General features: G+C 38.3%; 1 protein-coding gene across 4 annotated transcripts in view; it reads right to left on the reverse strand.

Annotated features, from left to right (window-relative positions):
- Positions 1-6,060, reverse strand: part of LOC145267024 (exocyst complex component 4-like) — a 195,533-nt gene extending 189,473 nt beyond the window's left edge. For all 4 annotated transcript variants that reach the window (XM_080122954.1, XM_080122953.1, XM_080122952.1 and 1 more), the window contains exon 1: positions 5,804-6,060. In XM_080122954.1, the coding sequence (XP_079979080.1) occupies positions 5,804-5,866 (63 nt within the window). In that variant the 5' untranslated portion in view covers positions 5,867-6,060. The remainder of the gene's footprint in view (positions 1-5,803) is intronic.
- Positions 6,061-14,955: the final 8,895 nt, after the last annotated feature.

Here is a 14,955-nt window from a genome sequence, read left to right on the forward strand (position 1 = left end):
GCTGAAATAATAAAGTTATTATTTAAAAAGCCATTCTTAACATGGGGTATTACCTTCACCTTCACCGAGGTGCACGACTTATATGATCTTCACCGAGTTGCGCGACTTGACACACAAAAAAAACAGCCTCTTAATCACCTGCTAATGCACGCGTCACTGTAACGTCCAATGACAACAACAACAACAACCTTCTCACTCGACCTGCCTTTTATACCACTATCTCAATCCCTCCTCTTGCGCATGCAGATTCCTGACAACCTCGAGACTTCCGCTTATAAAAACCCAAGTTTTGTTGTCGCGCATGCCTATACAAGGCACAAACACGTGGACGTTTGTTTTGTTGGTAAGTACTACACTCCCCCCTGATCTGATGATCACATAGAGTACACTCTGGGGGTGGCCTCTTAGTTCGTTGGCTTCTGCGAAGGGTGGTATTTTCAATCTCGGATTCAGGTTCTGGTTCTGGGTGTGGTTCTGGTTCTGATCCTGCCTGATCAGACGAACTACAACTACCACTCTCTTGCTCGGTGACCTCACTCATCAGCAGCTCATCATCTGATGACTCATCGCTCTCTGTAATTGTGGGATGTACTTCACTAGCGGGGCGAAGATCGTGCACATGGCGTGGGGTTCATCAACAAGGACCGACTGCTGGCTGACCACTCCAGATATTCGTCCTCGCTTAAACTTGGTGGTGCACCGGTTTCCAGGGGGTCTAACCCAAACTGGATCCCCTACCTTGTATTTGTCATGACTCTCTTCGTCGATTGGCTGGACAGTGTCAATGCCCTTTATCCTAACACGGTATTTGTGTATGGCATTGGCCGGTGCTATTATTAGTGTCTTCCCATCCTTTGGTGTGATGTTATACCAATACGTGGCCTCCGTAATGGTGCATTGCTTTCTGGCAGCAATTCTCTTGATGCTGCGATGGCTCCTCTCAGCAATGCCATTCCCTGATGGCACATGAGCACATCGCAGTCGTAGTCGGACACCCCACTCATTCAACAACTGCCGAACTTGGTGGCTACAAAAAGCAGCATCGTTGTCCGTCAATATCTCTTCCGGCGCACCTCGCTCAGAAAAGATAGATGACAGTTGGTGGACAACATTCACTGAGTCCTGCCTGGTCATTTGCCGCCACACCGCAAAACGAGTGGGTCCACAGTCGATAAGGGTTAGAAAGGGCTTACCACTGTAATGGGTAATATCCATCGCTAATCGTTGCCACACATGCTGAACTTCCAATCGCCCCATCTTCCATTGCTCAGGTGCAGGATCGATAGACTGGCATGCCTCACAGTGCTTGATGATCTGCCTGACATCCGCCCTTGTCACTGCCGGGTCCACACGCCTCGCAAAATACAAAGTTCTTTTGATACCTGGATGTCCACTCTGCACATGAATTCTTTGTATTTGGCATGAGCTAATCGCGCCAACTGCGCAAGATCGAGCAGCGAACTCCACGCCTGTCTTCACAGCTTCATAACATTTGTGAGGCACACGGGTTAGTTGGTCTGCACGATTACAGTGTGATGCCACGAGCGTTACACTCACCGACAGGTCATACTCTGATACCAGACTCTTCAGGGTGTTTAGCCTCCGCTGGATTAACATCTCACTGGCTGCCTTAGTGCGGACTCTCGTTCGTCCCGAAAGAGTGTCGGACACCCAGTGGTAGACGCAGAGAGAATCCGTGTACAAGTGCATTGCAGTGCCAGATTTAAACCCTTCACAACAGCATCCAGTTCCGCCAGGTTGATGTGTTGAGCATCATTCACGGGTCGCAGCCAGCACGCGTCTTCAATTACATTTCCACGTTGCTCCAATAACACTCCCAATGCCAAAGAACTAGCGTCAACCCACACATTCACAATGTCCCCATCGACACACCATTCTCCACGGGCAGGGTCCTCCTTGTTAACTCTCTCTAGGGTTTCTGTCATCATCAGAGTTAGAAGAGCATCATCAGATACATCATCCCAACCTGTAGTTACTAAACTTGCCCTGCGTTTGATGACACCCACAGCTGCTCAGAGCCAGCCACACGCTGGTAAGTGACCAATAAGTTTCCCACACAAGGAAAAAATAGTCCGCCGCGTAATAACATCAGGGATGTTTGGAATCTTACTGCCACGCCTCCATCGTAAGGTACCGTCTTTCCCGCAAACGTCCAATCCTAATACCCATGCTCCATCCCTCAGACGTTCGGGGTCCTTGCACTCCAACCCGAATTGAGCTAACTTTTCTCTGACGTGCAATGCAGATTGTACATCTTCATTGACATACACATCGTCAATATAGGCCGATGTTGCGTCCTCAGTGGTCTTTTCCTGGGACAACACTGCATTTACGATGGTCTTCATGATTTGCGGTGCCACATTCAGCCCAAAGCCAAGTCGAGTAAGGCAGTATCTCTGACCCCGGAACCACACTGTCTGGAACGGCCACAATGTCTCATCCACTCGCACCTGCAAATAAGCCTTCCGCAAGTCTACTATAGACACATTGGAGCCCTTCTGGCGCCATTCTCTCAGCTTGCTGGCGCACACGTCAGCATCGGCAGTGTACGTCTCAATGTATCTATTGAGTTCACGATAGTCCAGCACCGGACGAACTTTTGATTTGTTATGCTGGACTACCGCCATTAAGGGAATCAGACCCTTGGGTAGTCCTAGCTTGTTGGGGTAGGGGATCAGCCATCCATCCTGGATCCATGCCTCAAGCTCCTTCTCATATTCATTACGGGCCTTGTCGGGTATCGAGTACTCTGCAATGCTATTCTTGAGTTCGGTTGGCGCCCTTCCTTCTGTCCACTTCCACGATGCAGTCCATGCTTTTTGGTGAGGGTCGTAGTCCACCTTAAAATCAGGCTGATCAATGTGAACTGCAGCACACACTGGGGTTTCCAAAAATCGCACAGTCCCATCTCTTCCGATAACCACTCCCTTCCAGTGTCTTTATAGCATCATATCCCAACAGTACGTCGAATCCCAGCAAATCCCCTCGCATCACCAGCACATTAATGTCTGCGGCCACACCAGAGTCTGTGTGGACTTTGACAGTTCCGGCTCCACAGCAAGCTTGCGTATTGCCACCTATTGTGGTTACTTTGATGTTCTGCTTTGTCCAGTTTCGACACAACTTGGCACTCATGATGGTGTGTGAGCACCCGGAGTCGAGAAGAGCTGAACAAGGCACTTGGTCCACGTACACATTTATTGTCGGTTGCGCCTCAATTAAATCTTGTCCGGGGAACAGGGCGGCACTGACGTCCTGCCCCCTGATGCATTTCCCACACAATTTTGGGATAAATGTCCATAACTACCACATTGGAAACAGCGCGGGCGCCCCCGCCCCTTGTTAGTACAACTTCTTGCGAAATGGCCTCGCTGGCTGCAACAGAAACATCTCCCATTGGTCGTGGGTCTCAAACTGAGACTCTTTTCAGCATCAATCTTGGCTGCCTGCGCCATCATTACAACTGGTTCCCTCAGATCCTCCTCATCTCTGATAATGGCTCGAGCGCGTTCTAACAAATGTTCCATGGGCGTTACAGATACGCTGGTGGAAGCCCTCAACAGTTGCTTAACATGGGTGGGAAGGCCGGCCACAAACGCATATGCCAGTGTTTGCTCTGACACTCCATTGCCAAATAGAACTGCGAGTTTCTTCAGCTCCGCGAAGAAGACGTCCACGGTTTCTCCTGGCATGAGCTTCCTATAGGCAAATGTTTCGTAGGCCATGCAGGGATCCATGGCAAATGCCTTGTATAAAGCATTTTTTATACAGGTAACATCAGCCTTCTCCACGGCACTAAGTTGCTGATATACACTTAGGGCACCTCCAGCCAATCTCAGGGGAATCACGGTATGCACCCCCTTTACTTCACAGAGGTTGCAGGTCAGCTCAACCCTTTCGACCCAGTTGACAACAGAAGTGCATCCGTCGAATTCGGGTATCAGTTTTAAATCAAACTTTGCCCCAGCCATAGTTGTCCAGAAAAAGAGACAAAACGAAATAGCCGAAATAGCTTATTACCTTCACCTTCACCGAGGTGCACGACTTATATGATCTTCACCGAGGTGCGCGACTTGACACACAAAAAAAACAGCCTCTTAATCACCTGCTAATGCATGCATCACTGTAACGTCCAATGACAACAACAACAACCTTCTCACTCGACCTGCCTTTTATACCACTATCTCAATCCCTCCTCTTGCGCATGCAGATTCCTGACAACCTCGAGACTTCCGCTTATAAAAACCCAAGTTTTGTTGTCGCGCATGCCTATACAAGGCACAAACACGTGGGCGTTTGTTTTGTTGGTAAGTACTACATGGGGAGGGGGGCGTTTTGTTTTGTACCTATTCTATACTTCAACCTTACAATTGAATAAAAAAAAAAACATATCATAAAACTTCAAGGTGCAGAGAGTGATCAGCGTTATTTTTTAAATCGTATTTCCTAGTTTAATTAAAATTTTATCATGTGTTTTTTTTTTCAATTGTAAGGTTAAAGTATAGAATAGCTACAAACCCACCCTCTCCTCCCCATGTTAAGAATGGCTTTTTAAATAATAACGTTATTATTTACGTCCGGATCACTCTCTGCACTAGTACCAACTTTAATTAAACTTGGAAATACGATTTAAAAAATAGCGCGGATCAGTAAGTGCACTAGCACCCATTTGTTTATATTTGAGGTTCACATAATGGCCGCTAGATGTCAGTTCTCTTTCTAAGAACAGGGGTCGATAACTCGTCTCTGTTGCTATTATGTAAATGGCATACAGAAGTGCGACTGTTTGAATAAAACTTCTATTTTTATATTTGCTTTAGAAAAAAAAATGCTACATTTTATAGTGTTGATCATCCGTACCTTAAAATTTGTCTGACGTCACTTCCGCCAAATGGCTTTATAAACAAAAAAGTACGACTATTAACGAAAGCCATCAAAGTCAAGTATTACGGTTCATTTGTGTTCCTAAATGCAAAACAATTTATTTCAATTTATGTTGGGGTTTGTATTACTATACACAGATTCGAAAAAATTGTCAAAAAACAAATATATAACAAATAAACATTACCAAAGACAAGATAAGTTACTTTTCTACCTAACTGGATAATTTTTTAGTATTTTTACTTAATGTAACATGTTTATTCAGCTCGAAAAACATACAGTGTTTACCGATGTATTTGAAAATTACAAATAGCGCTAACACAGTAAGTTTGGGAAAATGAGTTAAAAATAAAAAAAAAAAACTATACAAAATACTGTTAGAAACTGGCTTAATATATGTTACCATGACATAGGTTGATATATATTCGGTGGGTTTTTAACAGTATTCTGTATAGTTTTTTATTTTTAACTCATTTTCCCAAACTTACCATGTTCAACAGAGAGTCCAGCGCCATTTATAATTCTCAAATACATCGGTAAACTGTATGTTTTTCGAGCTGCATAAACATGTTACATTAAATAAAAACACTAAAAAATTATCCAGTTACGTAGAAAAGTAACTTATCTTTCCTTTGGTAACATTTATTTGTTCTATATTTGTTTTTTGACAACTTTTTCGAATCTATGTGTACTGTACTGTACAGTAATACAAACCCGTGTTTGTCATGCGTACCTTAAAATTTGTCTGACGTCACTTCCACCGAATAACTTTATAAACAAAGACGTGCGACTCTTAACGAAAGCCATCAAAGTCAAGTATTATGGTTTATTTGTGTTTCTAAATACCAAAACATTCAAATGGTGTCGTTTATTATTGGAACCAGCTTTTGTTTATACTTACAGTATCTTTGCTTTTTGACACCGGTTGTCCTCTTGCCGATTCGTCTATTGTTGTTGAAGACATTTTTTTTTTTTTTTTACTTTGTTGTTTCTTTTTTTTTTTTTACTAATTACAGGTAAGTCTGTTTTTACAGGTACTAAATAAGAAATTAACAATAATTTCGGTAAAATATCTTATTCTTTCCTCTGGAGTTGGCGTATCCAGTGGCCCCGAGGAAGTGCTTCCATCTTAGAAAGAAAGCGCCATCTACAATCAATATTTTAAGACTTTGGAGTTATCTGCCCCTGTCGAAATAGCGGACGAATTTTAAAACACTTTTTGGCGCTTCTACACTATTGGGACGAAATTTCAGAAATCGTAAAATTGAATTTCACATGAAAACAATGGTATCTACGTATTCCTCGAATTTTTAAGATGGTTATATCCAAAAATTATGAAAACTAATAAGGAAGAAAATTATTTATTAAAGAAAATAAAAATAGAATTTGATGAAAACGATTGTAAAACATAGGAGAGTTCAAAAAGGAGGTAATTTTCTGTTTTGATTTAAACAAGATGGCGGTAATTTTCCACCTGCTAACACGAGGAACGTTCTTTTGTTTAATAATTCAGTAATATTCACGTATTTTCGACTGCATGATTTGGAAGCTAGCATTTAGAATTAACAAAAAAAAAATCAGTAGAAACCACTTTTTTATCTGAAAACTCCATTTATCGACTACAAAATCTCGTCCCAATTCTGTAGAAGCACCCACTTTTCTTGTTTTCTTTAATTTAGAAAAGAGGAATTTTTGGGGTGCTTATTCAGATTGAAACTTATGGCAATAAACAAACACGAAGAAAAAGTTTTATCATGTACCTACTTGTCACAAAAAAAAAAGTTTTTTATTATTATTTTTTTTTTTTTCCGAAAAAATAAATTTGCCGATACACGATAAACGGAGGCCGAAGCCATTTTAATAGTTTTCAATGTTTGTTTTTTAGCTTATATAAAACGACCGTTGAAAAAAAAATGTTTTCATAATTTGAAAATTTTATTTTCGGAAAAATATAAATGAAAAAAGAAAATGCACGTTTTGTAAATAAATTATTGTTTGGTTTTAAATCTTACGTTTAGGTTGTCTTTCCGACATTATCCGCTTCCCCCCACCCCTCCCATAAAAAAATTGGAATGAAAGTCGGTTGTCTGCCCTTTAATCTTTAATGGCCGCTGCTTTTTGATTTTCCTGAAAAATAAAATAAAATAAAATAAAGTACTTGATCAAATTACGTGATTTTTTTTAAATATTTCATTTTCGATCCGTGACTGGTACTTACATTTTCTGCATTTTCTTTAATTTTAAATGCTGCCATAAAGCCAATCTGAAGAAGCACCTTTTCTTTTTCGTAAACCGTTTCGACCATTTCAGAGAAAAATTTCTGCATTCTCCGTTAATAATTGAATCGTCTTCATAAAAATAAATTTTAAAAAAACACGAAATCCTCTGAATGCCAATTCCTGACAAGCAAAGCACCAAAAAACATTTTATTTATAAAAAAAATATGTATTTAGCAAAAAGAAGCGCCAATTTTGAATCTAGATTCTCGTGAATTCTTTTCTAATCGACAGTTTAAAGGCTTCAAAATCAATTTCGAATTTCGAAATCTTACGTATCAGACATTTTCTGTATTTTCTATAATTTTCATTTCCGCCAATCTGAATAAGCACTCAATTTTTTCCAACTTATCAAGGCCCGGATAAGGGATAAGTGTTAGTTAGATTGTGAGACAACAAGACCAGTTATGGCGGAACTTGGATAGGGCTAGATTATCTAAGAGGACGGCTCAATAGAAATTTATTCACATTGGGTTTGAAGACGACCATGTTATACTCAGTCGGAAAGCAAATCCATGGTATTACGTTCTACAGACAGCCGTTTCTAAGAAAGAAACTATGGCCTCGGGTTTTATGAAAAAGGATGGGAGGTGATTAAGGATGCCATAGAGGCCACAACCAAGAATACATGAAATGAATAACGTTGGAAGTGTGTAGATTCTGACTCCATATAATTAAAGACAGACGAATATTGAAGGTTGAGAACCGATTTTATTTACTACCAACAACTTGTATTAGGAGAGGCAAAGTGTTCGTAGGATGGAATGTGATTTAACAAAGGAGATGAATGTTCATAAAATGTTTGTAGGTATGTATGAATTGACAAGGAATGAATGTTCGTAAAATGTTTGTAGGTATGTATGAATTGACAAGGAATGAATGTTCGTAAAATGTTTGTAGGTATGTATGAATTGACAAGGAATGAATGTTCGTAAAATGTTTGTAGGTATGTATGAATTGACAAGGAATGAATGTTCGTAAAATGTTTGTAGGTATGTATGAATTGACGAGGAATGAATGTTCGTAAAATGTAACTTATCTTTTGGATGATGGAGATGGTTAGGGTAGGGATCGGTCATCTTGCTGTCGGTGATGCGTGTCCTGGCTTGTAACTGAAAAGCGAGTGACTTTTTCATCAGCAGCTAGCAACCCGGCATCTTCGTCTTCTTTTTCCTCCTCTCTTCTTTGGTTTGTGTGAATTAGGCATCGTTTCGAATTGAAGTCGTTTGGCCCATAACATGAGAGCATAGTCGGCTTCAGTTCACTGATGCCTTATTTATTTTTCTTCTTCATCTCTTTAGGTCGGGTGGGAGAATTCGTCCGTGCGTTCACTGATGCAGCAGGGCGAATCTCCTCCTTTTCTCTTTTTGGTCCCCTTATTTTATAGTGGCAAACTGGCTCCCAGCGACTGTGATATTTGAGGTGTTTATTTTAGGCGCGGAGCTCTGCCATTGGTTGATAATTATTTTGTGGTTATCTTATTTTTTTCTTCCCAAGCGGAAGCGATGCGTGGAGCCATGTGCAAAAGACGATTTTTCATTTTGTCTCTTATGGTGGATGCGTTAACATCCGGTTCGCTGCCAATTCTCATCATGTTCCCACAAAACTCTGGTCATGGAATTTTCGCTAAGCTTTAGGCATATATATAGTGAGGAAAGTCGTGTGAATTGAGCACCTACTATAAGAGTAACGAGACTCACAACGTCACTTCTGTGTTTGCATAGTATTGATATTATTTTCTTCTGCTGTTAACCATTAATAAATTAGTCGTTGAAATCTAAAATGGAATAGTGTAAAATAAAACAAAAAGATACGAGGTGCCTTCAATAAGTTTTCAGACTTTTCCCATACAGGCACTTTTATTGATAGTACACACATGAAACTTTAGTCCCCTTTGAAGTAATCTCCTCCGGCTGCAATGCACTTGTTGTACCATTCCAACAACTTCTGAAAGGCCCTATGGAAGACCTCTTGTGTGAGCGTGTTTATGACCCTCGTCACAGCCTCTTTCATTTTCTTACTTGTCTTATAACGAGAGCCTCTAAGGTTTTCCTTGAGCTTAGGGAATAACCAAAAGTCACAGTGAGCAAGGTCTGGACTATGATAAGACAAATCTTTTGCATCTTCAGTTCCTTGCGAATAATTGTGTGTACGGTTCCCACACTGACATCAAACTGTTCACTTATTGTCTCTATAGACACACAACGGTTCTTATCCATGAAATTCTTTATTTGGCCAATCACCTCTCATGTTCTGACTTCTTTACTCCTCCCACACCTCTCATCATCCCTCACAGATTCCCTGCCTTCCTTGAATCTCCTATGCCACTCAAAGACTGATGTTCGATTCATGCAAGATGGTCCAAAAGCAGTCATAAGCATTCCATACGTTTGTGGCATTTTTTTTTTTTTCAAGTTTAAAACAAACTTTTATTGCATATCGTTCTTCCAAATTGTCCTCACATCCAGATTGCATTTTTGAAATTCACCAGCTGTGACAATCAGTCTTTAGTAGGGTGTATTCCAATTCCTACTGTAGCTGAACCTGAAATCATAACAATTGGTCAGTCATCCCATAAGATATACAGCAATAACATAGTGAATTTTCAAGAGTCTACAACAATTTTAAATGCCTGTAAAAAACATCGGGAAACTTATTGAAGGCACCTCGTATAAACTTTCAGGTGTTTACTTGTTTATTGAATATATATAATGTGTATATATTTATGATCGTCTAGTGTTCTCGAGTTTGTACGTGTCGATCTATTCACAGATACAGTTCAATGAACATATAACTTAAAGGGATGGATCACGGTCCTCTGGGGATATAACACCAGCCAAAAGGGAAACATACCTTGTACAAAAAAAAAGTTTAGAACACTGTCAATAATGTTCCCCATTCTTTATCTGTGCCTAAATCAAAATGTAGATTCCACGAACAAAGCTTCTTTCTTAGAAGTGCACACAAAAAAGCGGTCGATTATTTTAACTTTGACCCCTATTATGACCTCTTAAAATTTATTGTTTTGGGCTCAAATCAGGTGAAGTTAGATCCATGTCCAAGGAACCTATATCTAAAATTTCAAGTGTTTAGACCCAAAATTGTCGGAGGAGTTTGATAGTTCTCAAAGGTCAAATCGTTGAACTTTGACCCCTTAATCGCCAAATGTCTGACCGAAAAGCAATCACATCGATTTTCCCAAATCTCAGTACCCTGTATATCAAATTTCTAGTCTGTAGACTTAAAATTGACAGAGTTATTGCATAGGGAAATGTACACACACAGGCAGACAGATACAGATACACAGACACGTTTAGTTTTATAGATATATAGATAGATTTAGGTGAAAGTACAGAATAGTTAACTAAACACCATCCCATCCCCATGTTAAGAATGGTTTTCTAAATAATAACGTTATTATTTCAACGTGGTAACACAGATGCATAAGTACCCAAATAAATGCTACCAAAACAAAAGAACGAGAAAAATAGCTGTAACGTAGTTATCATATCAAAGTCGATACTGTGAACTGAACTTGCTACCTCACTGTTCTACCTCTACTAACGCAAACACATTCTTTCAATGTGACCAAACGAACAGTCTCCTGTTCTGCACAATTTCCATTTACCAAAAAGATAGGTTTGGAAGTTAATTTATTAAAGCCATCAGCATGTCAGACAGACGTTAAACCAATGATAATGATGATGGTGATGCTGATGCTGTTGATAAGTATGTTGCTGATGATGATGTTGATGATGCCCTTTTTGTCTTCCCTCCACAGAGGCCAGAGGTTTAGGGGCCAAAAAAAGGTTGATATGCCGTGAAACAAAACAATGAAACTAAACCATCTACGCATACAAGTATACTATTTTTCCATGCATCAAACGAAGACTGTGCTAATTTATATTTCTTTACCATAGACATAATAAAAATTTCTAGTGCTTTAGTTACTTCTTTAACGCATTTAGTGTAATTTAGGCATTTAGGCTCTCTATAATTCGGACCCTTACTAAGGAGTTTCTTAATCTAGAATTATTTACTATCTTTAAATCTCCTGTAATTACATGTTTTATCTCATTATTACAGAAAGGAGAGGAATTACATTCACATTCTGGAATATTATCATTTATATTTATATGTTGTACTATATATATATATATATATAAATATATATATATATATATATATGTGTGTGTGTGTGTGTGTGTATGTGTGTGTAAATCCACTTTCTCTACTACCATCATCCATAGTCATCATAATTCAACAAATAATCCGATGATCCTAATGTTGCGGACCAGGGTATAAAATACCCTAACTCGCAACAAAAGAAAATAATGAAACGTATGGAATGACGTAAACAATAAGTCAATTGCGGATGGAATAAACATGTCGTTTTTTTTCTTTTGAAAATGAAATGGTTTAGGTGTAACACGTGTTCATTCAGGCATTGACAACTAAATGCGTGGAAAAGAAAGAAATGAAGTTGAGGGCGAGAAATGGCCGTCCCGCACGTAGTAAGGAAAATAGAAAGGGAATGTTTGCCTTAGCAACACCGTGCGTTCATGATAGCAGTCGTCCATGTAGAAAAGTCTTCAAACCAAGAGCTATGGACGCCGAACTTGCCTGGTTGACAAAACCAGGCAAAAGGGAAGAAAGAGGAAGTTGAATAGTGTCGTGGACTTTTATATCAAGGTGAGTGTTCTGACTGTACATGTCTAGAATTCCTTTCAGGGGAAGTGACGTTTCGCATGTGTGCGTACTTGTGCGCGTATGTGTGCGTACATGTGTGTGCGTCTATGAGAATGTGTATATGCGTGCGTGCGTACGTGTGAGAAAAAACATGTTCGAACATATTTCACTCCCCAAATTCCCCAAACAATCCTAACACTATGCTTCTGCAGTTTTGAGATGAGGATTATGGGGTGGTGTTAATATATACGTTGTGTGATTGTGTGTCGTGTTACTAAATGTCTATAGTGGGCTTCTTCACTATATGAACCCTAAGTTATCGTGTTGCGGTCTATTTACGTTCTGTGATCATCTATGTGTGTTGCGTGCATGTGTCTCAGGCGTTTACCTCATCAACTTTTCAACTGCATCGTTGGTCTTTTGTTTCATCTGGGAATTTCATCTGTTCTTGGATGGAAGCTGGAACCTGTGGACAAATGAATTTTAACTCCAAGATGATTTTATATATTTTTTTTATTACTTCCCAGGTGTCGATCGCAAAATAGCAGGAAGTGGATATCTTTGCTTATGGGTTTCTCTTCGTCTCCAATTTTGAGACACGTCAGTTCCCTACCAAGGGGCGGGGCGGGGTGGGGGGAGAAACAACCATTAACCCATCCGCCCTGCTCGATGTCCAAATTCCAACTCGTCTATTTCCTCAGCTAACCAGAACATATGACAGAAAGACATGTACTTCCAATGCTGTTCAACTCTCTTCTGGTGCAACTTGTCCAGTTTACCCCTCAACATGTTCTGACAACTTTTATCAAAACATAACTTCACATCTCATCACTTGTTTACGTCCAATTAGGTAGACAGATAAATCGATAGATATATAGCTAGATAAACAGATACAAAGATAGATAGATAGATAGATAGATAGCTAAATTGATAGATAGATAGATAGATAGATAGATAGATAGATAGATAGATCGATAATAGTTAATTGACACTTTTAACTCTGTTGTTATCTAACATTGCTTATTCATATTATTTGGAGGTTAAGCTAAAATAATTTAATATGCAAAGTTAAGATGCCGGAAGTGGACTCGGTTTACGTAAATATGGTTGTTAAAAGTCATTAAATAAACTTTTAAAAAAAGATTCCCTGCTAATATGAAAGTTAAGACACCAGAAGTGGACTCGGTTTACCTAATTATGAAACAGAAGTCACTAAGCATGAAACGAAATACGAAACCATATGGAAACACTTCTTGTTTTATTATGAAACTAGCGGGGGTACCCGGCGTTGCCCGAGTGTTTGTTTCCGGGACGGGGGGGGGGAGTTTTAAAAAATGTTATGGTAGGTAAATATGAAGGATCAAACCCCGAGTCATGAGTAAAAGTAGGAAAATAAAGTGTAAAAAAACAAACATCTGCAACGTTAACAGTTTGGCCACCAAGAAAAGTCCATTCCAGTTGTTTAGGAAAAAAAAAAACGACTACGGTAGGTCGGCGCGAACGTGAAAATATAATGTGAATTGTCCAGCACGCTAACCACTACGCCACAGAGCACTGCAGCTCAGTTTAGTGATTTTAAATAACTTCACATGAAAGATCTACGAAGCCAAACCAGTGTTCTCTTCTCAACTGTTCTTTGCGAACGATCCCCAAACGGTGTTAAGTGGTGGCAGGGGGAGGAGGAATTTATTAGAGAGAAAATATTTTACCACTTCCATTGATCTTAACCGATTTTGGCCGTGACTTCTCAGCAGAAAAAGTATAGAAATCTAAGATTATCGAGGAATTTGAGAAATAATAAGCCTATAACACACCTCAGATATTGTTCTGCCGTTTGTGCATATTATATTTGCATGAAATATCTTGATTTTTAATCCTATTAATGTCAAAATCAGACTGGAAAAAATGAGTTCATTTTATTTATATAGAGACAAAATAAAAAAAAATAAACTTTTATTTTTTACATTTCTATCTAATTTTTAATAATAAAAATGGATATATTTTATTCCAAAAAAGTAATTTAAACAATCATGGTTTACATTTCTATAAATAATTTTCTACTCCAATGCAACTAATCGAACATATGTGCATGAATAGCATTGTCAGAAATCATCAGTAAAAATTCACGGTAAAAACTGGAATATTTAGACTTACTGTCTTTCGAAGCTTATAACTTCTTGAAAAATGTAATTCAAACCTTAATCTTTTTTCAATTCAAGGAGTAAAGACCAAATTTTAAAAAAATAACAGGTTTAATAGCAAATTATGCAGTATTTGTTTTTTTTAAATCGGTTTTCCTTAAAAAAGATTTAAAAAAAAAACAACGAAATTTTACTTCCTTCGATAATAAAAAATATATAAAAATTCCAAAAAATTACTTACCTATAAAAACTAATATTCGATGAGTAGTTCAATTGTTCATTATTAAGAATTTATCCCTATTTATACTTATATTCCATGTCCTTTTTAAATAAAATACTTTTTTAAACAAGGAGTGAAAACAAACGCGAACTCATATTTTTTAAACTGTTCAAATAAAGGGAGCAAGTCTGATTTTATTCGCCTTTATATTCCGGCACCTTGAAGGGACATAATTTATATGTCTTTTTAATGCGTGCTGTAAACCAAATTTAGTATTTCGGTCCTCCGTACTTAAAAAACGGAAATTATTCACTTATAAGTTTTTATTGTTAAACAAAAAAACCAGTTGACCGATTTTTTTTATTCTTTTAATGAAATACATGAGTTTTTTATTGATATATTTTAATACTTCTTTATCGACTGAATTTTTTGTTTTTTTATATATCTAAAAAAAAGAAAGCATTGAATGAAATAGAAAAATTTGTTGTAAGCATCCCATATTTACTTGACATTCTAAGCATAACATAAGCTTCCACTTAAAACAAAAAAGGTTTTACACTTTGGACTTTACAGGTAAATTTCCAAAAAACTATTCTGTTTTTTTTTTTTTTGTTGTTGTTTGTTTTAAATTAGAATATTTTATTTATTGATCGTTTATCTTCAATTTGTGATATATTAAACTTTGGTACATAAATTATGAAAATTTTAATAGACATTTAAAAATGGG

This window comes from Euprymna scolopes, chromosome 42 (assembly GCF_053919585.1).
Source record: "Euprymna scolopes isolate OS-2025 chromosome 42, ASM5391958v1, whole genome shotgun sequence".
In the NCBI taxonomy this organism is placed as follows: domain Eukaryota; kingdom Metazoa; phylum Mollusca; class Cephalopoda; order Sepiida; family Sepiolidae; genus Euprymna; species Euprymna scolopes.